The sequence below is a fragment of the Chionomys nivalis genome, chromosome 26 (genome assembly GCF_950005125.1).
Source record: "Chionomys nivalis chromosome 26, mChiNiv1.1, whole genome shotgun sequence".
Lineage (NCBI taxonomy): Eukaryota > Metazoa > Chordata > Mammalia > Rodentia > Cricetidae > Chionomys > Chionomys nivalis.
The window spans coordinates 23,092,438-23,113,599 of NC_080111.1; the positions used below are offsets into that span (position 1 = coordinate 23,092,438).

General features: G+C 39.0%; 1 protein-coding gene across 1 annotated transcript in view; it reads right to left on the minus strand.

Moving 5' to 3' along the window:
* The window catches only part of Sema3e (semaphorin 3E), a 228,093-nt gene that overhangs the window by 62,945 nt on the left and 143,986 nt on the right, over positions 1–21,162 (minus strand). The window contains exons 3-4 of the mRNA XM_057758657.1: positions 20,583–20,642; positions 17,117–17,236 (exon numbers count right to left, since the gene is read on the minus strand). Coding sequence (XP_057614640.1) covers positions 17,117–17,236; positions 20,583–20,642 — 180 coding nt within the window. The remainder of the gene's footprint in view (positions 1–17,116; positions 17,237–20,582; positions 20,643–21,162) is intronic.

Here is a 21,162-nt window from a genome sequence, read left to right on the forward strand (position 1 = left end):
CATTTTGTCTACTAAGTGAAATGCCAGGCACATCAGCAATTATAATGGGCTATTTTAAAACAGTTTCAATGTATGGTTGCTGTATATATAATTTTGTAGGAACTGTAGTAGTTAGTTATGAATTTTTCTATTTAGGCATTCAGTTTCTCTATTGAGACAGTATACTGAGTAATTGAGCTATAGTATATCTATTTTTGACCAAACATAAGATATCCAATGACATTAATATGTGTATAATATATGCATTCCATCTGCATAGCTATGTATAAGATTAAATCATTTATAGATGTTAATTTATAACAATGTAGGAGAAATATATAGAAAGTATGAGTAAACACATATACTCTCAAAACGTTAACTAGCGTTAATTTGATAAAAGTTATTCAGACATATACACAAGGCATAAAGGACAAATCTTAGTTGCAACTGAGCTGCAAGGCTGGAGTTTCTCTTGAGCCTGTTTCTCCCAGCACCTTCCCTCAACTGTACTTCTCTGCTGTTATTTTGGCTGGGTAGAATGGAGCAAAAATCAAAATTCTGTTTTGAAGACAAAGATGCTTTATATAAAATGATGAATATCTGCCTCACATGAGGTCATACCTCTTTTTAGCATGCAGACAGTCCTCTAAACAACCCGCCAGTTCTGCACTCCCTCGGCCCCTTTCCTTGGGCACATCTGAAAACTCCCCAAGTCTCTGAGTGCTGCAATTGCACTGAGTCATACACAATCACAAAGGATCCCAGTCCTGTGTGGGGAAGAAAGGGTCTGCTGGTAAAAGGGAAAATAAATCCGCCATCTGTGCAGTAGGGACTGGACAGCTGCGTGGAAAAGCATGCTTTCTGTAGCAGCCGCTCCGTCATTCAGCCTGCCTGAAACCACAGAGTTCTTGGACATAATAGTGTCAACAAAGAAAATCTGAAAAATAGGGTTAATGGACAAAGTTGTTCACAATACTCAGAGGAGCCTTGATTAAAGGACTCCCAGCTTTTTCTCAAGGAAAGAAGAAATTCATAGAATAAGAAATGTGCCTATATTGAGCTATCTTATTCTTGCATAAAGAATATTATTCCTGAAGAAATCTTGAAAGAATTAAGTAATGTTTTCTTATATTAAGACTCCTACATCACAGTGAAAGTATATATCTGAAGTAAGAAACTGCTACATGACCTGATATTAAATCTGAGCATATATTTCCACACTTTTTCTCTGTTCCTAAGTCATCATTTTACCAAACCATAGAAATATTATCTTAGTACACAGATCGCATAATAAGCACCTAACATATTCCATTTAAGGATTTTTGTCTCTCTATATATTTGCTTATCTCTGTATAGTGCTCTCTTGCCTTATGTATGTACATAATCATATACATCATGTGTACATATGGAAGAGAATATTGTGTATAATAGAATTATATTAAACTTTGAACAGATGACCAGGATCTTTCAGAAGCATCTGGTAAGTGATTCAAGAACAAACAGAATTCAGAGTAAACTGCAGCAAGCTTTCTTCGGGCCACCAACCAGCTATTAAATCACGACGCAGAGACGTAAAATGAGCTATGAATGCTCAGCCTTAGCTTATACTTGTCCCACTAGCTCTTATAACTTAAATTAACCTGTTTCTCTTCATCTAGGTTTTGCTTTGCGGCTTTCTAACTTTCCTTCATTCTGTATGCCCTACTCTGTGTCTGCCTGCCTTCCTGGCTGACCGTGGGTTTTCCTTTCTTTCTCCCTCCTTCCCATCCCCCTCTTGTCCAGAGCCTAGATTCCTCCTACTTATTCTCTCTGCCCACCAGCCCCACCCATCCCTCTACTACCAAGCTATTGGCTGTTCAGCTTTTGATCAGATCAATAGGGTCTTAGGTAGGTAAGGTGAAACAGCAACACATCTCTACATAATTAAATAAAGGCAGGATAAGCAAAAGCACAATTAAACAATTGCAGCATAAACAAATGTAATACATGTTTGCATAGCTGAAGTAGGTAGTCCACAGCAATGACCTCCCACATTAGATTGGGTCTTCAAATCTAGTGAACTTCACTACTCCATGAACAATATTGTATCACTATGCAAATGAGATTTGATTCTTTCCTCGGAGCATTTTACAAACATAAAGTGTTTTCCTTTATATATAACATAAAGTGCTTTCTTTTATTTTCTTTTATTTCTGTATATTTTATGCATTTATCTATCATCTATTTTTTTTGTTGTTTTGATTTTGTTGAGACAAGGCTTCACTATGTAGACCTGGATGATATTGAATTACTAACAAAGACCTGCCTGTCTCAGACTCTCAAAGTGCTGAAATTAAAGGTGTGTGCCACTATGGTCAATTTATTTTCCTTTATCTTTGCTCACAACTATTAAATATAACCATTAAATGTACAATGATCCTATCAAGAACATCAGAGATCAAAATTGTTCGCTGAGCTAAGTAGAAACCAAATTCAAATGTCACAATGAATAACTCCATGTAAACAGAGCCTATAATAAAGTATTAGTTAAATAAAACTGTCATGTGTACAGTGATTAAAAGCTATTTCTGACCCTGAGGTTTGGGTGCTTTGGCTTGAGAGGAGTGGCAATATTCTAAGATGTTTTTACTGAGGAAATAAAACAGCAATTTGCTAAGACTCAATATTAGGAATACTTTCTGCCAGTGAGCTAAGATCTTACTCACTGTATTTCTATGACAACAATAAATTTTATCCTGGGTTTACAAATAAAATTTCACAGTTCCATATTTATGAAGAAATGTATCCAAACTCATACACCTACTAAAAGATAGTTCTTATTCACAAGTATCTGAACCACCCATAAGAAATCTTAGAAGAAAAAAATTAAAATTGGTTTGTTATAAATGGAGATGAAGAATTGGGGAGAGAAGCATGAGGAAATACAGGTTGCCTCATCAAATCATAGGATTAGATGAACATTCAAGACGGAAGGAAGACTAAGGAGCTGTAGGGCAGCTAAGCTGGAAGGGACATGCCTGTGTGAGAGATGCATCTGGATTGCTTCACAACAGCAAGTCCTGATCATGAGAAGATATTTATTGATTAGCAAGATGAATTTGACACTAGAAATACGCAGGCAAAAGTGTGTCAAGTTGAAGGAACGGTCCGTGATAATAGTGATTCTGACAAAGAAAAGAAAAGAGGAGCGGGTTGGCAAAATAACTGGATACAGCCAGATTAAAGGGGCTCAAGGATCATTGAAAAAGAGGGCGTGGGAGACTGTAAACACCAGAGGGAGAGGATGTATTTTCCAGATACAAGGCCACTGTACACATAAACTCCCAGAAGATGTATCTGTAGGCATTAAGACCTGCACAAGATTAAAGCAGCCAATATCTTCATAGGGAGGAGGAGGAGTTCATAAACTTCTACCCCTTGCTGGGGAACTATTGGCTACCTGTGGCTGTTGCAGAGCGGAGAGTCAGTTTTCTTCAGAAATGTGGCCCCAGTCAAGTCACCCATGTTCCAACAGGTGGTCATACAGTACACACATGCTGACAGCACTAAGAAGGCTCAGTGTTTCTCCTTTATTTTGTTTTGAGGAATATATGAAATTTGATGGGAGATGATGAAGGAAATTGGAGGGAAAGGAGTTGGGGAGAGTTATGATCAAAGCACACTGTAAGCATAAAGGAAATTCTCAAACAGTAAAAAGAACAGTATGTTTCTAAGATGAGAAATAAAAGCGATAGGAAAGTTATTGAGTGGATTAGAGTAGGAGAATTTTAAAGACACAATCAAGGCCATGCATAGAATAATTTTGAAGAATGTGTGGAGTTTTTATGAAAAGGAAAACATGATAAATCAAGAATTCAAATTTAGATGTGGCAAATAGAAGGGAGTTTCATCATTCTATGTGATGTGGCCCCTGGCCCTCTAAGGTATGTTCGTTCATATGTGCATGAATATGTGTGCAGGCCAGATGTTGACTTTGAATGTCTTCCTTTGTAATTTCCACCTTATGTATTGAGGCAGGGTCTCTCACTCTGCCTGGACCTACTAGACTGACTGGCCAGTGAACTTTGGGGACATACCTGTCACTGCTTCCCCAATACTGTATTACAGACATATACTACCATGCCAAGCTTTGACGTGAGTTCTGGGCATCTGAGTTCATGCTTCTGTGCTTTCACAGGGCAAGCCCTCCTTTACCAGTTGAATCATATCCCCAACCCCTTTTTGGTTTTGGAACTAGAAAGTATTCAAGTCCTCAGAGTCAATACCTGTGTAAGTGTCACTGGAGACGACACAGAAAATGAATTAACCTCTCATAAACATTTAATGTATCCCGGTTTCAAAGCAACAATTTCCCATATGAGACCTCAGCATCCTTGCAAGCTAGGCATTAAAAGGTAGCTTCAGGTTACAGACGAGGTGAGGTCATGGGTAAACAATGGGTAATCCGACTCTTCTGACTGAATTGTGTCTTTCCAGTCCCAGTGCCTGTGCCTCTCTGCTGCGTTAACCTGCAGTCACCCACCACGGAGAACAGTGGGAATTAGAACAAGGTCTTTTCCTCAGACGGAAATCTGTTGAGAGGACACATTGATGCCATTCCTCTAAACTTTAGGGCCTAAAGTTTTATCCAAGAAAGAAAACTGAATCTGTACATGCTAACTAATCATCTCAGAATACCAATTCACCAATTATTTCGGATGTTATCGAGCTCTGGATGAAACCATATTTAACATTTGAATTTTAGAGGCGAACGAGGTTGTTGCTATGTATAAGAGAACAATGAACACCACAGCCTCTTTATTCCTTTTAAATGCAAAAAAAAAAAAAAGAAAGAAAAGCAAGATGCAAAATGCAGACAAACCCGCTCTCCATGGCACTTGATGGCGCTAGTGCTGGTAAGGGGGACAAGAGGTGCCTGACAGATGATGCTTGTCCCAGCTACAGGGCGGTGAGGTTTCCCCTGGCCTCGCCACTGTCTTTAGTAAAGTAATATGATAAGCAGCACCCCATGGCCCTGTCATTCCAGTCAGTTCATCCACTCCTCAATGCAAACACCCTAGATCACATACAAGAAACAAGATCTATGCGAATCTGTGAGACCTAACACAGCAAGTGTGTAAAACCAGAGTTCAGTTCTGTTTAAAATGGCCTTCACTTTTCATTGGAGAAAAAAAAATTCCTGACAAAGTTTTGCAATTTTGCATGGTGTCCTGGAATAAGCAAATTAATTTAGTTACGCAGATATTTAATTAGGGTACCAAATTTCCCTCTACAAACATCTGTTCTATACTGTGTCTAACACTAACCACTCAAGAGTTTGGTCTCACTTAGCTCCTTTATCTGACTAGTAGGAGTCAGACTGGTGGTAAGGAGCCAATAGCACTCATCACCTGATGATATTCAAATTTCTAACTGAAAATACAAAGGAAGTTTCCCCAGGGTCGCCCTTCCCCTTTAAAATCACTGTCTTCAAGTGAATGCTGAACTCTAGTTAGAGTTTCCGTGCCTTTAGATTCCCTTCTTCCTGAGTCTACTGAAAATCTGAATTTATCTGACGTTTCCGTGATAAGGTAATATAGCCAGGACAAAGCCTCCACTACTGTCTCCTCTGTGAAGTGGAAATGAGGGGTCACGCTGGCATAGCACTTACTACAAAGTAGAAAAGTTATCAGTTCAGATGGCGGTGAGTCCCCTGGCATGTGCGCTGAAGTCACGCAGGAAGTTTCTACTGTTCCTCGGCACGGTGCTAGCGTTGTGAAGTGTACATTCTCCACACAGTCATGGGGACTCGTAAAGAGAAAATACTACTGGATATAAAACATTAAGAATGGTAAGGTTGAATAACATGCCCACTTCAAAATAATGACTACTATACTATATTAGTGACTATACTAGTCACTAAAAATTAAGTGTTTTTGACTACATTTTTAATACACATGTTTCATGATTGCATTGATTTTATTCACATTTAGAAATGTAATCAGAAGCACTGATGCTACAAAGACAGTATTACTGCATCGTTGTAATATACTAATTAAGGTATAGAGATTTGTGTATTTATAATTATTTATATATTTATAAACCTTTAGTTGTGTTCACTATATGAAGAAACTTTCACTGGAGCTCACATGTTTCTAAACCCTAAACGTACACCCAGAACCACATGACACGGCTAATTCTGGACTTACATCTGTAGTGAAGATGCCAAATACCATGACTGAAAATACTGTTGCTTTGTTTCTTTACATTTACGTGTTTACTTAAGTGTTTCTTTGGTGTGTGTTTGTGTGTGTGTGTGTGTGTGTGCATATGGTGATTAGAAGACGATTTGTGGGAGTCAGTTGTCTCTTTTCCCTGTGCGGGCACCACAGACTTACGTCACATTGTCCTGCCTGGAAGCAGGTCCTATCTCACCAGCCCGAGAGAGCTTTTATTTCTACTTCTTGTTCCTATATCCCCAGCAACACTTTATCTATAACCCTATTGCTCACTTTCATTATCGCCCATCCCATTTTTAGTAGAATCCTCACCTAAATTTTATCTGTTTTAAAAAGCAAATAAAAGTGTTTATGATCGGGAGTAAGTTGCACAGAGTATTTTCTGTATGCTGGGCACAACACTGGACATTCTACACTTGCTGTGCCATAAACACCTCCCCAAAAGCGTTATTTGGTAAATGCCAAACAGCTCTTACTCACTAAACTGATGTCTTCAAAAATGACTAAAAAATCATCAACTTTCGCATCAGAAAATGTGCTTGTCTTCTTTAATCATCAAAAATTAGAATCACAATGTGATGTCACCAGAAGCCCATAAAAAGGTTGAAAATAATGAGACCATAGGAAACAAGTCTGTGGAATACGGAGGGAATCGAAAACGGCCGCTACCGTGAGTGTTGAAAGTTAGCTAAGAGAGTACATGACTAAAAGTCATCTGGTGGTTTTTATTGAAGCTGAGCTTGGGAAACCGTGCTCCGAGAATCAGCTCAGCAAGAGCACATCCTCGTCCACAAACTACAAGGACAAGCGTGCTCCGAGCAGCAAGACGACAGCAGCGCTGCAAATGACCCTCAAGCTCAGGAAAGGAAGGACGTAAATGAGTTGAGGCGTATCCAGTAAAAGAAAGGAAAAATGAGGTACAAGGGACTTGTCGTCTTACAGTGTGAACAAATCTCAGCGGATTATTGAGTAAAAGCAGCCGAACTGAAGAGTTCATGCGGTCTCATTCATTCACGTGGCAATCCAAAAGCAGCAAGCCATGCAGTGGCAGAGTTAGAACCGGGCTGTTTGTGGGGACAGCGCAGGCGCAGGAAAAGGGGTATGACGTCATGAGACACTGGGCGTGTATTTTCTAGTCTCACGCCGGTAACACAGACATGCTCAATTTTGAAACCCGTTCACAGGGACTTTAAAAAGAATCTGCATGCATTTAACAAGCTATGTAAAAGTGAGCTTAGAGAATGTTTCTGCTCTTCGTGGTTTGTAAATTTATATTCGAAAGACTAAAATGTAAATTAAATGTTTAATATGAGACTACCAAAGCTTTCCAAGAGTAAGACAAATTCTACAAAAGAAAGAAAAAAATTGAGAAGATTCATATTTTATTTTTTTACTTTCTTTTATTTCATGTATACGTGAGCTAATTTTTCTAAATAAGGCAAAACCAAAAGCAAAGCGAAATAACCCACCAAAGTTACTACAACCTTATATATTAAGAAAGCAGAAATTTCTTAATTTGGACATCTTACAAATGCCACATTGTTTTCCAGGTATAAAAGCGTGGTCACTCCCTTTCACTCATTCACTCATACCCGGCATAGTTACCAGCAAACTACTGGATAAGCAAGGGTTTTAAAGTTTATTGTCCTCCTGGAGCTTAAGTCATTAATGCCAGTGCCAGTCAGAACCAGGTGGAGATAAAAACTGGCAGCAAGGCTGGTGTAAGCCTTTATTGTGGGCAGGAGTGATGGGGACATTGTTAAACACAGGCCTCTGTGTCGGGAGTGTGGCGACAAGGACCAGGCTCCCGCTGGTCTTTTCATGAGGGTCCAGTGGAAATCACAATTTACTATGTGAACCCAACCGGTTTTTAAACGTAAGCTCTGTAAAAAGAAAACAAACAAGAGACGCTGGCTGTGACGAGCGGCGCACATCTGTGAGCTGAATTAGGCATATGGCTGCCCGTGTAGAGTCTGATCAAACGAAAGAGACACAAATGCTTGCTGGGCGGCCGCCATGGACACTCTCTTGCCCTTTAGATATCCAACCAACCACACGAGTGCCACGCTTCTCCTGGCTCGCTCTCACTTCATGATTTACTGTTCTTGAATAAACCACAGTTGAGTACATTATCGTCTCTGCATCCCTGCAAACACTAGGCACACATTTAAATGACTGAAGTAGAAATATACCTCCTCCTCATGTGTGCAAGTGTGTGTGTGCACATGCGTCTGTATGTATATGTGGTATGTGTGTGCACGCGAGCACACGCACGCGCTGTTTTGAGTGACAATAACTCAATCAGATCTAGGACTGCCTGGAAGGAGGTGAGAATAGAGTTGGCACTGGCGACCTTCACGTTTTCATTAAAAGACTCTTTCCGTGCATCTATTTTTCAAGGTTAAAAAAATTATTACACGTGAATTCATTGTTCCCTAGAGATTACACCTGCTAGCTCTTTAATTAGCCGCAGCTCTGGTTGAGCATGAGCCTCCTCTGGACCCTCATTCACCAGTGGCCAACAGGAAGGAGGCTCCTGAGCAGCCCAGGTACCAATCTCTTTCTCTTTGAGCTCTCAGTGCACAGACGCATGGCATAGAGCGCAGTTTCATACTGACTGCGTCACACACCAAGGATGCGCAAGTGGGACTCCCTTCCCAGTAAGAGGATAATCCTTCACATGTGAAGATAGCAGGGGGCACCTGTTTTTCTTCCCCTAGAAAATAACTTAACCAGCTTATCCTGGTAAGATTGGCAGGAGCTGAAGGCCTCAAGAAACAACCTCTTCTCAGACATTTTAACACAAACCCGTGGATTTTAAAGATCACAAAAATAATGACTATGAGCTTCAGTTAGTCTCTGTTTATTTAACAAGTAACGACTTGCGATTTTATGTAACGGGATCAAGTGAAACAATACATTGAGTGACTGATATTCCAATATAGATGTATAATTTCTCTTAAAATAATGGCTACTGTTTAAGTCTTTCGATTGTAATTAATAACTAATTATCTGGATATGCTGAGATTTGGAACAGCTTACAGAAAAAAAATTGGTCTTTTTTAAATGACAAATCACATAGCATTTATATTTGATAGCTGTTACCTTACTGCAATTTTCTCTTCTACATTGAGCATTTATTGTCTGTTCCAATATATAGACAGTCCACTTTGAGAATATAGCATCAAATGATTGTCATTTTATTGGCTTTAATCTCTATTACAGTTCTAGTCAAAGTTACACACACACACACATACACAGACACCATCTATACTTGAATGCAAAAGATTCTTTGATCACAAAATAAAATATAAGACCAAAAATAATGCCCCTTTACATTTCATTCATCTATTTTGAAATAAAAGCATAAGAAAGTCTGAACACTTTAAATTGACAAACCACTCTTATATACCATCTAAAACCAAGAAAATATTTCCATCCCACATACATACAGCACCATATAAACACTCTTGGTATAAATTATAATTTGGAATTTTTGTTAGAAAATGATATCTTACTATCTAAAAATATATAAGCATAAATGTTGATAAATAACAGTGCATATTTTTATAGAACTATTCTATTCAAAGGGCAAATGGCTTCAACAATTTACATGTTATATTTAATTCCATATCTTATTTTTAACCTACTATTGAAAAATTTACCTAAATAAAGAAAATAGATCTAAACGAAACATATCAAAAAGAACAAATTTTGAAACTACTGTTTTAAAAGTTTCAAAATAAGAGACAAGAGTAAAAAAATAATTTGTTAAATTAAGATGGAATAATTCTTTGTAAAATGCAAAGAATATTAAATGCATGACTACACTGACCTCAGTTCTTTAAATTAAAGCACTTGTTTCTGATAAATAACACTAATGGACAACTTTTGAAAATCTAAAATCTGTTATGAAATGAGTTTAATATTGCAGTAGGGTTTTTATTGTACACTATAAAGAGCCGCAAGATTAATGCATCAAGAAACCAAACATTAATGAAACACTGGTGAGAAAAATATACCTAATTTCAAAAGCCAAATTGCTAGCCATGATGCCATGTGTTTGCAATGCTAGACCTCAGCAGCCCGAGACAGGAGGGTCATAAATTCAACGGCCAGTGTAGGCCGCAGAGCAAGGCCCTGTACCAAGCAAATAAACAAACAAACAAACAACAAAAAGTCTGTCTTTTTAAGACACATGTTTTACAAGGTTGTGGATGCACATTCTTTCAGTCTCCATTAAAATCGAGTTTCCAACATTAGGAGAAATGCAAGATAATATTTAAAGCATATGAATACTTAGAAAAACCATACACAACTAGGGGGGAAATCATGTGCTGTCTACAAAGTTCAACGCACACAGACAAGAATGTTACTTGGGTACTGTCTCTAACATATATTCCAATATATTTATGTTCTTCCGGAGGGAGACTTACACCCCCAATGACTGCAAAGCCAATAACATCTAAACTTAAATAGCTGAGCTGCTGTTCTTCACAGGAGGGGAAACTTATCAAAATCACATGCTGAAATTCCCAAAGTTCATTTTTAATTTTCTTTGGTGCAAAGTACATTTGCATGACTAATTTAGTCTGCATATTTAAAAAGTGATATAAATATGCCTTAAAATGACACTGAAAAAATACACTCTATACTTACAAAACATGACAGCGGTCTACAGTTTAAAACACTCCTTCAAGGACAATCAATTTTTTCCATATTTGGATATACAAATTCTGGTGATGGCCCATACAATCATCCCATAACCTCCACTGAACGTGTAAGCAATTATTCAGTTTCCCACTTAAAAAGAACCTCTTCTTTTCAAGTCTTTCGTTATGTATCCTTGCTTGTTTTCCCCAGAAACCCAACTTAAAAGCATTTGCTTAATCAAACCTTCTCTTTGTCACAAAAGATGAAAAGAACAGGTGTAAGATGGGAACTTTGCATCTTACACCAGGATTTCCAATCCCAAGTAAGGACTCCCTGGGAAATTCCCTTCCCCTGAGTGTGCTGAGTGAGTCCCGTGAAATGGATGGCAATCCTTCCCTGGGTTATTACTACTTCCTGTCGATGGAAAAGTCAGTCCCCTGAGTAAGTCTCATGACATGACTTCCTCCTGCTGGCCCTAGAGAAGTGTGCTCCCACACTATAATAAAGCTTTCTCATAGGGGAACTGCAATGGCCTCTCTTAGGTAAGAAACAGCCATCAGAGGCTGGAGACTTCAGTCTTAGAATTTAAAAATCAAGTCATGCCAATAATAACACGAACATGACCAAAGACTCCAGAACCTGGGTAAAACCTTCATTTCAGCCTGGGAGTCCTGAGTGTGAGAACCAACTGAACACTGCCTGGTATCCAGTCCCACGAAAACAATGCAACCGATACATGTGTTTGCCAAGTGGCCACAGTTTTAATAATTTGTTATGTAAAATAGAAAGTTCACACCAATAGGAATATATTAACACCATCATTCTAAAAACATTGTTCTTAGAGAGCTTTTACATTTTAAAAGCCATTTTAATTTTTCTAGAATCTCAAGGCTTTTGCCACTTATGTATAAACTCATGTTTTACATCAGGAGCTCTGCTTTTTATGGTGTAAACTTTTTATTATTATTTACAGCACAGTTTCCATTTTCTTTGAGTCATAAATTAGCTATGAACTTACATGTGTGGCTTATGTAAAGCCTTAGATTTGTACAGAGGCATGAATTCAAGTCTCTATAAATTCCTGGAACAACAGAGCCAAGAGTAGGGAAAGCATGACCAGTCTCGCCAACACCCATCACAACTGCCTCCAAACGCAACACCCGTGCAAGGACTTCACATAGCCATGAACTACAGCAGGAACAGAGAGAAGAGCCTGGGTTTCCAAGGCCTTCTTGGCAGAGGAACACCATTTAGAGAGCAGCTGAAATTCTCAGCAGCTTTGCTAAACAAATCTCTGAGTGACTGTAAGGGATTTGGGGTAGGATGCAGACCCATGAGACTCTAAGTTAGCATGCTCATATTGCTCCAAGGGGTTGCTTCTTGAAGTTGAAAAGAACTATTCTGAAGAAAGGATATAGAGAGAGACACGGAAGAAGTAACATTCAGGTTAAAAGAGCAGGAATAAAAGCTGGAAGAATACACACATACATGTCCACAAACTGGAGCATTCACGAAATAAGAATAGGGGTCCTACATTGTGAAGCTGATGATCTATTCTGAGTTCTATAGTCCTACTCAAAGTTCAACAAGACTTACTATACACAAAATGAGTAACAGAAAAGGTTCTAGTTGAATCCAGGTCACTGCTGCAAGGAAACAAAATAAGAAATGCAGGACTATGACCACAGACAATGGAGGCTCATCAAAAGACAGCAGAAAATATATAGAAATCTATTTTCATAGAAACTGAAATTAGAAAAATGGTGTAGACTAAAAGGACAAAGTGGGCCAGGTTGTGGCGGGATGGTGAGCATTTGTGATGGCCTCAAGAAAATCGACCATTTTTTGAGTTAAAGTTGAGTTGGGTGTTTCTATGTTGAAGGCTGAAAGTCTCCCCAAATAACAAGAAATACAACTGAAGCTGTTTCTATCTCCTGCAACATCTGAATAAAAATTCTAACTCGTATACAGTCTGGTGGTGATCAGTTTCTCACCTCAGCTCCATACATCCTTCTCTGGTATTGTGGCAACACTGTTAAACACTCTCTGCTCTGCCAAGATGCTTACGGTAGGCTCCTCCAATGCCTCTCTGCCCTTTATCCTTTCCTGGTTGAATTAATCCAAGTTAGTGTCATGTCATCTGAGTACTCTACTCAAAATTCCGTCTTCTTCTCTTCTGCCTTCAGAAAACTTTCAGGTAGCACTGTGTGACGCCAAAGTCATCGGTACACTTTCCCACCATTATTCCTTGCTATTCTGTATGTCACATAAAGAGTCAAATATTTGCAAACATGACCCAGAATGACTCCCTGTGAGCTTTCTCATAAGTATTTGCCTTGACTATGATAATTGGTAACTTTTCATTTACTCCAAAATTGCATATGGTGCACTGGGAATAGAACCCTCATTGCTCGGATTACCATGGGGTTACAGATTCCTCTGATGAGATAGCTTTCATACTGAACTACATGACACTAGATATTCAATGCTATGCACATGCAGCTTAATGACAAAATGCTTCTGCTTTGTTAATACAACTATAGTTTGTATTGGAATAACTTTTCCATGGTGATTAAAACAAAGAAAACAACTTGTATAAAACTGTGGAGGCCCAAAAATGTGAGCCTATTTCCACCTTGTCTGAAGGTCAGACAGTTTGAGCTTGTTCAAAATTGTTGACAACAACCAGGGCTACACATCCTGACCTAGGGGGTGGTTACTTGGTCTTTTTGACATTAAAATGGCACATACAGGAAGGTCCATCCACTCTACCCTGACCAATGGTCAGGAGATTTGAGCATATTTCTGCTCCTTCTTTTGAAATAGGAGGTTTGATCTAGGGAATGGTTGCCTTCGGGATACTTGGTCTAAGGTGGGTTCACTGCCTAAATAACAGAATGCTAATGACTTGATATCTCAAAGTATTGAAGCAAGTAACTTGAGTTGTCTTTTGTATCATATTAAAACAGTCTTTTGTCTTCTTCCCCCTGCTGTATTGGGGTGTAAAATCGTATGGAAAATTAAATTCAGGGATTTCAGTATTCACTGGAACTCCCTCCTGATACTATCCTGTGTTTCTGTTTTATTATTTTCACTAGCATCTTTGTTCTTTTTACTGTTTTTCTGATCCCCATGCCCCTACCCTGGTAAATGATATTTTTGTCAAAGCTGGTCTCCAACACAAAGCTATTAGGATACACTAGACATTAGCAAGAGCAAAGTGAAGACATTTTCTCTGGAGAAACCACCCGGTTGGTATAGAGAGGAATAGTGAGTGCCAACGTAGAGGACTTACTGAGATGTCACCAGCAAAGGCTGAAGGGATAGCTCAGTTGTAAAGCTAGGGCAGTATCTATAACCTGAGGTTGGACCCTGAAATTTCTACACCCTGTGATAATATGAGCTACATACACGAATTACAAACCATTCAGTATATTAAATTATACTTGTGAGCAGACCCTGAGTCATGATTGAAAAGTTGAAAGTATTGACAACTATGACTTTAAGTTCAGCTATGGCAGGAATTGATTCTTAGCGTTTAGTCAAGCAGAAAGAAGGAAGCATTCAGTAACTATGGAAGAATCTTCTTGGGGAATCACAGGGCACTTCATAGATTTGCTAAGACAGCAAGCAAGTGGAAGTGTTCAAGGGATACTGTGCACAGTCTATTTCTTCTTGAACAAAAATAAGCCTCTTAGGTGAGGTGACTTGTTTGCCATGCAAGCCTATTGACTGGGTCTCAGTTCTGAGAACCCTCACAGTGGTGGAGAAAAAAAAATGAATAACAATGAACTGAGCTAGTGGCTTGTGAGATGGTATCTAGAAGGCGTAATACATATACATTCTGGAGCCTCTGCAGGGAAAACACAAGGGACTGAAGGGACCAGAAATGTCATCAAAGAAACATTTTGTAAAACATCAACATATGTGATACAGGAAGCCCATGTCTTGATAGCCTAAGAAATACAGCTATGCTTTGCCAAAGACATTCAGAGGTACACTTCAGATGATTGCGGAAACAAGGAAATAGATACAATTTTGAAAGAAATAAGCCTCTTCTAACAAGTTAGAGCCGATGTGAATGAAGCCAGATTTCCCTTAAGTAAAGAATTAGGCACAGGGACCCACAATAACCAAGGTTTATAAAATAAGACGGTACAATGTTTCCTCCTAAGTGGAACCCATGTACCACACATTATCCTCCCAATGTTCAGAAATCTTTGCAGGAGACAAAAAGACTATGAGAGCCAAAGGCTCTTAATGACAACCAAGAAAGGAGTCTTTGGGGCGCAGCAGGACAGCTGCACATGTGGGTTCATGGTGATTGTGCCAGCATGGTAGTTATGACAACGCGGTGTCTGTGACAGTATGGACAAGTCCTGCATAAGCCAAGCCAGGCCAAGTGCCACCATGGAGAGCGGAAGTGGGCCCAGAGTCCTACCCCTCTTTTGGGACCCATCTGCTGGGAGAGGGAGGGTCCTATTTATACAAGTGACACATATCCACATATCCATATCCAAGAGCAACACAAACCGGTCTTAGTGGTTTTTGTTTTGTGTTGCATTTTTGTTTGTTTTTGTTGTGGATGTTTTAATGACACAGATGGATGGGATAAGGAAGAGTTGGAGAGGGGACCATGATCAAAGTACACTGGACATCTCAAAGAACTATACAATTTAATAAAAATTAAAAGAACATAAAAAAGTAGAGCTAACATAGTATCTTAAAATACTGAAAAGATTATGAGAATAGTTCTAATTCACAATCTTCTGCTCAGAGAAAGTGAAGGAGCAGCAAAGATGCATTGAAGGAACAAAAAGAGGCTAGTTGGCTGGCTAGCAGATAGATACATACGGAAAATGTATGTATGCTGACTGTGCAAATGTCTACCTGTGAAGAGATTACAGAATTTTTGATGTGTCATTATGTGACCTGTCCTTGGTCTGACTTGCCTTCTTCTATATCTCTGTTTAAAGTTCTTCAACCACAACCCTGTGTCCGATCTCTAAGATACTTCAAGCAGTGCATTGAGACAAGTTTACGTGTTATATTTGGTTTACAAGTATGCATGTCAAGCCAATATTTAAAACACACTAATTAAAAATTTTTCCTGCAAGGATAAGTTAACAGCTAAAATACCTCAATCTGGGGCAGGTTCTGGAAGCAGCAACTTAGCACATCGATGCTGTTCATTGTATTTGCACCTGAGTATTAACTAGCACAAGGACATCTGAAGGAAGCATTAGTGTAAATAAATCGTATTCTTTATTATATGGTTGTGAGATGCATGTTTTAATCACTGCTGCTTTTTCATAAATGGGTTGTAGGCGTCAGGTGGCATATGTATATATGACACTGATAAAAGCAACGAATGTGTTTACTCAGTTATCTTTCTCAACTAAATGAAAGCCAGCAGTTCCTGAACTCAGAGCATTGTTTTGTACACCACTGGATGAAATTGTGATGTCATGTGCTACAAAGTATGTGCAAGCTAAAGGAGAGGCAGGGTTTATTCTCCTTGTAGGAACTGGTTATGGGCATGAACCTTTGAGCCTCTTTGTTGGAGAACAGTATCTTCTTAAAAGTGGGAGTGGAATTTACAGTCATTGCCATCTGCACCATATGGCCTAACGTGAGGTTTCCTGAAAAGATGCATGACTTCTCACAGTCAGATCTATCTGCTATTACTTTGAAACCTCTCCCTCTGCTGTGTTTCCCACCTCACTTGGCTGGAAAGAACGTAATTATAAAATCAAAAAGCTTTACATTTTTTTTTGGTAAAGTACAGTATGCAGCACTTTATTTATATAAATTGTTTTTATCTTTGTTTATGTGTACCTGTTTCTTGATCTGTTTGCATACATACATATAAATATATGTTCTAGTTAGGTGAATTCATAAGTATAACATATATAAGAGCATAGTAGACGACACACTTTGATGTTGTAAAATCTGTTTTAATCAGACAATTAAGGAAATAAAATTGCTTGGTGAATAAATGTTCAAAGTTAATTGGTTTACAGATTGAGAGCTGATGAGGGTTTTGAAGACACGGAGAGACCATTCCTCTGTCTTAAGTACATTAAATAGGTACAACTCAAATGGTTCTGTCTTTCTTGAGGGAGATTGCAAGCCTTTCGTTTATAACATTCGTCTTACCTCTGAGTGGTACCCGACTCTGATGAAGGCACAAATAGGTACAACTCAAATGGTTCTGTCTTTCTTGAGGGAGATTGCAAGCCTTTCGTTTATAACATTCGTCTTACCTCTGAGTGGTACCCGACTCTGATGAAGGCACAAAGAGGATCAAAGGCCCCAGTAGCACAGGTCAGGAGGTGCGTCCTGTTGTAGTGATGCAAGACCCGGACATAGTTGGCACACTCACTCTAAAGTGGGATGGCAAAGGACGCCTGGTTAGAAGGGAACAAATGTTTGACCTACCTTTGACCTTTGTTGTCCCTCATTCCTAGAAAGGGAGTCTGAATCGAGAGGGAAAGGAAAAGAGAGTGCGATAAGGAAGACGAGGACCTGGGAGAAAGCAGCTAGCATAAGGGACATGTGTTTTAACGGGCAATGAAATGTGAAATCCTTTTTGCTATAATTCTGTAAGTCATTTTTATAGCATTCTCACAAATGGGTTCAATAACACTGATTTGTATCAATATAGTCCCCATGTAATTAAAGTAACCCAGGGCTGCTATTTTAAGAATAGTATAAACTATGAACCAACATAAAATTAGAAAACCAGTAATTAGAAAAAAGTCATTATTCTTAAGAAAATATATGATGTTGATAGCAGGGTATTACAACATTTTTTAATAGTTTGAAAGTTTTTAACTGGCAAAAGAAATTCTGACAAAAATTGAACCATAATACGAAAATGCCATAACATCCCAAAGTAAGCATTAAAATCGAATATCTAATATTTATTTAAGGAAAATTTGAAAGCTGCGCCCTTAGATTTAGAAGTCCTCATTGGCACTACAGAGTTTTGATAAGCAAAATAGTGCTCATATCCTCGAAATTAAACAACTATTAGAAACAACATTTGATTGTCAAATGTTCTGAGGGTCTTGCTGCAAAACGCTACAGTGCAAGGGTCAATACTTTGTCTATAAACAATGATGCGTAACTATATTTAATTCGTGTGGCAGCTAGTGAAAATCCTCAGGTGTGCAGCGATAGAAGAGAAGCCATAGGTGGCGAAGCACACGTGTGTGCTGCATTCTGTTAGCTGTGTTCACAAGAGCAGACTCCAGACCACTTCCTGGGGATCCTAGCCAGGCAGCACTAGCTTTAAATTTCAGATTACAGAGAAGAGTATTTAACTCGTTCATTGCTGCACCCACTTATAAAGGCAAACATGGAGCCTGGTGCTCCAAACTTGCTGGCTATTGTCCTCCCATTTTCCAATCATTCCTTGTTATTTGCATTAATTCATAGACCTATGAGAATGAGAAAACTTATCAGAGTTTCAATAAATTTGTCATAATTAATACTATATTTTACTTTTTAAAAATAATGTGCTTATTTGAACAAAATGATGGGTTTCTTTATGAACGTTTCAAGATCATAGTAGACTCTGTGTGGCTAGGGTGAAATATTCTGCCCTCGTATTGCTGGCAGCACGTGCTTTTTCTCTATTGACACTGCATCTCTGCCATTTTCACCCTTTCTTGCCTGCTATGTGCTCTCTTGCAAGCGGCCTCTTCCCAGAGAGTCAGTTTCTGCTCTCCTGCCACAGCAGTTTTAAAAATTGTCTTTATTTTTGACATTATAATGTCGTTATAATGACATTATAATTTCCTTTACTCCCTCTAAACTTTGTCATATATCTCTCCTTGCCCTCTTTAAAATTCGTAGCCTATTTTTTCATGAACTGCTGTTACACGCACATACACACATACACATATGCATACACACACATGCGCGCACACACACTCACTTTATCAGGCACTGTCACGTCTCTGCCATTCAGGCAGGCTCATCACCTTAATACACACCCCAGACACACATACGCACACACACACAGACACTCACACGCGCACACACACACACACACTCACACATTCTCTCTCTCACACACACACGCACATACACATGCACACACATGTACACACACTCACTTTATCAGGCACTGTCACATCTCCACCATTCTGGCAGGCTCATCACCGTCATACACTCCCCAGATACACACACGCTTACATGCACACACTCAAATTGCTTCAAACCAAATTAGCCAAATAAATTTTTGAAAACATCCTCCAGTCAATTTAGGTATCACTATGTCATCAAAAATAAATTACAAGAGTAATACTAACCCCTTTTAGCCCTAAAAAACACCTTAAAATAAATATTCACCACAGTGATAAAATGGACAGAACAAGATTTCTCCTTCAAGTCTCTCTTATAAGCTTGCTGGGATGGAAAGTCCAGCAGATTGACCTTGCCGTGCAGTCTCACAGGATATTAAGCCCCTTGGTAACAGTGCAAACTGCATTCCTGAGCACACAGCTCTATCCACTCAATTCTCACATATGTGACATTTTACTTTTTGTGTGATCCATACAGTTAATAGAATCTGACCATGCAGACAAGGTGAAATTCTCTGTCCGCACATGGCTGAAAGCACCTGCTTTCCCCCTATTGACATCCTGTCACTTGTTAGACAGAAGCAATTAGACCCCATTTTGGCTCATTTGAGTTTCGACTGCCATGGGCTGCGAGTCTGTTCGATTCTCAGCATCACAGTGCGGACTAAGGCAAGAAGAGCGTTGACTCATTTCCTGGCTATGCTCCAGTGGCAACAGAGAATTGGGAGTTGCTAATAATGTGTAGTCATTTATTTTGTTTTGTTTAGCTTAGGAGAAACAAAGGTAAGTTTGCTTTCAAAGAAAGACCTATGGCCATCCTCCAAACCATGTATTCCATCAGAAAAAGGAGCTCTCATTCCATGTAGGTCTCTCACCCACATCAGGGAGTCAGAACAGCATAGAGAACAGCACTTCTCACTCCCGTACCTCATGGGCTCCGGGTTGAACCGGGATAGACTTTGCTTCTGATACCAGGGAAGACCCCAAGCCCCTCTCCTGACTCATCCCTTCAAGTGCTGTGACCTTATTTTGTTTCTACATTTCTAATAAATTCATCAAAGTGAAGGGAAATCTTAAAGAGTTTGACTTCTCTTATCTAGTCCTTCAAATTAAGCAAAAGACAGAACCACCTACAGTTGTGATTTTTCTACCAAACAATCAGAAGATAAACATTAATATAAGGAGTTTATAAACCCAAGCTTAATAAACTATAAAAGAATAACAGGTTCCCTGGGGTTGGAGAGATGGCTCATCTTTAAGGGTGTCAGAGGATCCAGGGATCTCTTTGGGTCTCAGAGGACACTACATGCATGTGGTACACAGACATACAAGTAAGTAAAACATGCACAGCATAACAGCACATGAATTTGTCTAACACATGCTCCTGTCAGGATGGTAGCCTGTTTCCTTTCAATTCTACATTATAGTTAGTTTTATAGAATAATGTATTTATTGTGTATCTTTTTTCTTTATGAAAAAAAATGTAAATATGTCATTGACAGGAAATAAAACTTTAATGATTCATTGGTTTATAGGCAACCAAGAATAGAATCCACGCTTTGTTTAGCCTACAATGAATAGCACTTCCTGTGTCTTTTAGAATCCGTGCTTTGTTTAAACTACAGTGAAGAGTACTTACTGTGTCTTTTCCTTTCATTATGCATTCTTCTACTTTTCCTGCTGGGCTCGGCCAGTATATCTGAAATTGAAGATAATGTATCATTATGTTAAGTGCGTAGAGAAGAAAAACTTCACTAAAAGCCACTTCATTTTCTTCTACAATCCAATTCCCAGACCATTTTGTCCTACTTTCTGAAGAGATAAAACCTTCTCGTCTTCAGATATTTAATTGTGTGCTTAGAAGCTTCTCTATGAACTTCCTCTTGGCATTAAACCTCTTTAGCAATCCCTAGTCTTCCCAGTGGTTCCTTATGCCTTTCGCCTGCAGAGCCAGTCACTCTAGAACCCATTCCTCTTCATATTTCACCTGCAGGAACCCTGTCTTCCAATTTAGTTGGTGAACCAGACTGCTTGTAACGTCAAGACAAGCATCTCCTTGAATTCTCTGAGTTCCTTTTGCACAGAAAGCCAGTGTTCTGGACTCTTAGTACTGTTTGACTACAGGAGAGTATGCAGGGATGGAGAACTCTTAAATACATCCCTCAGTATCAAGTCATAGACACAGTACACCTTACATGGCTACACAGTGAGGATGCAGC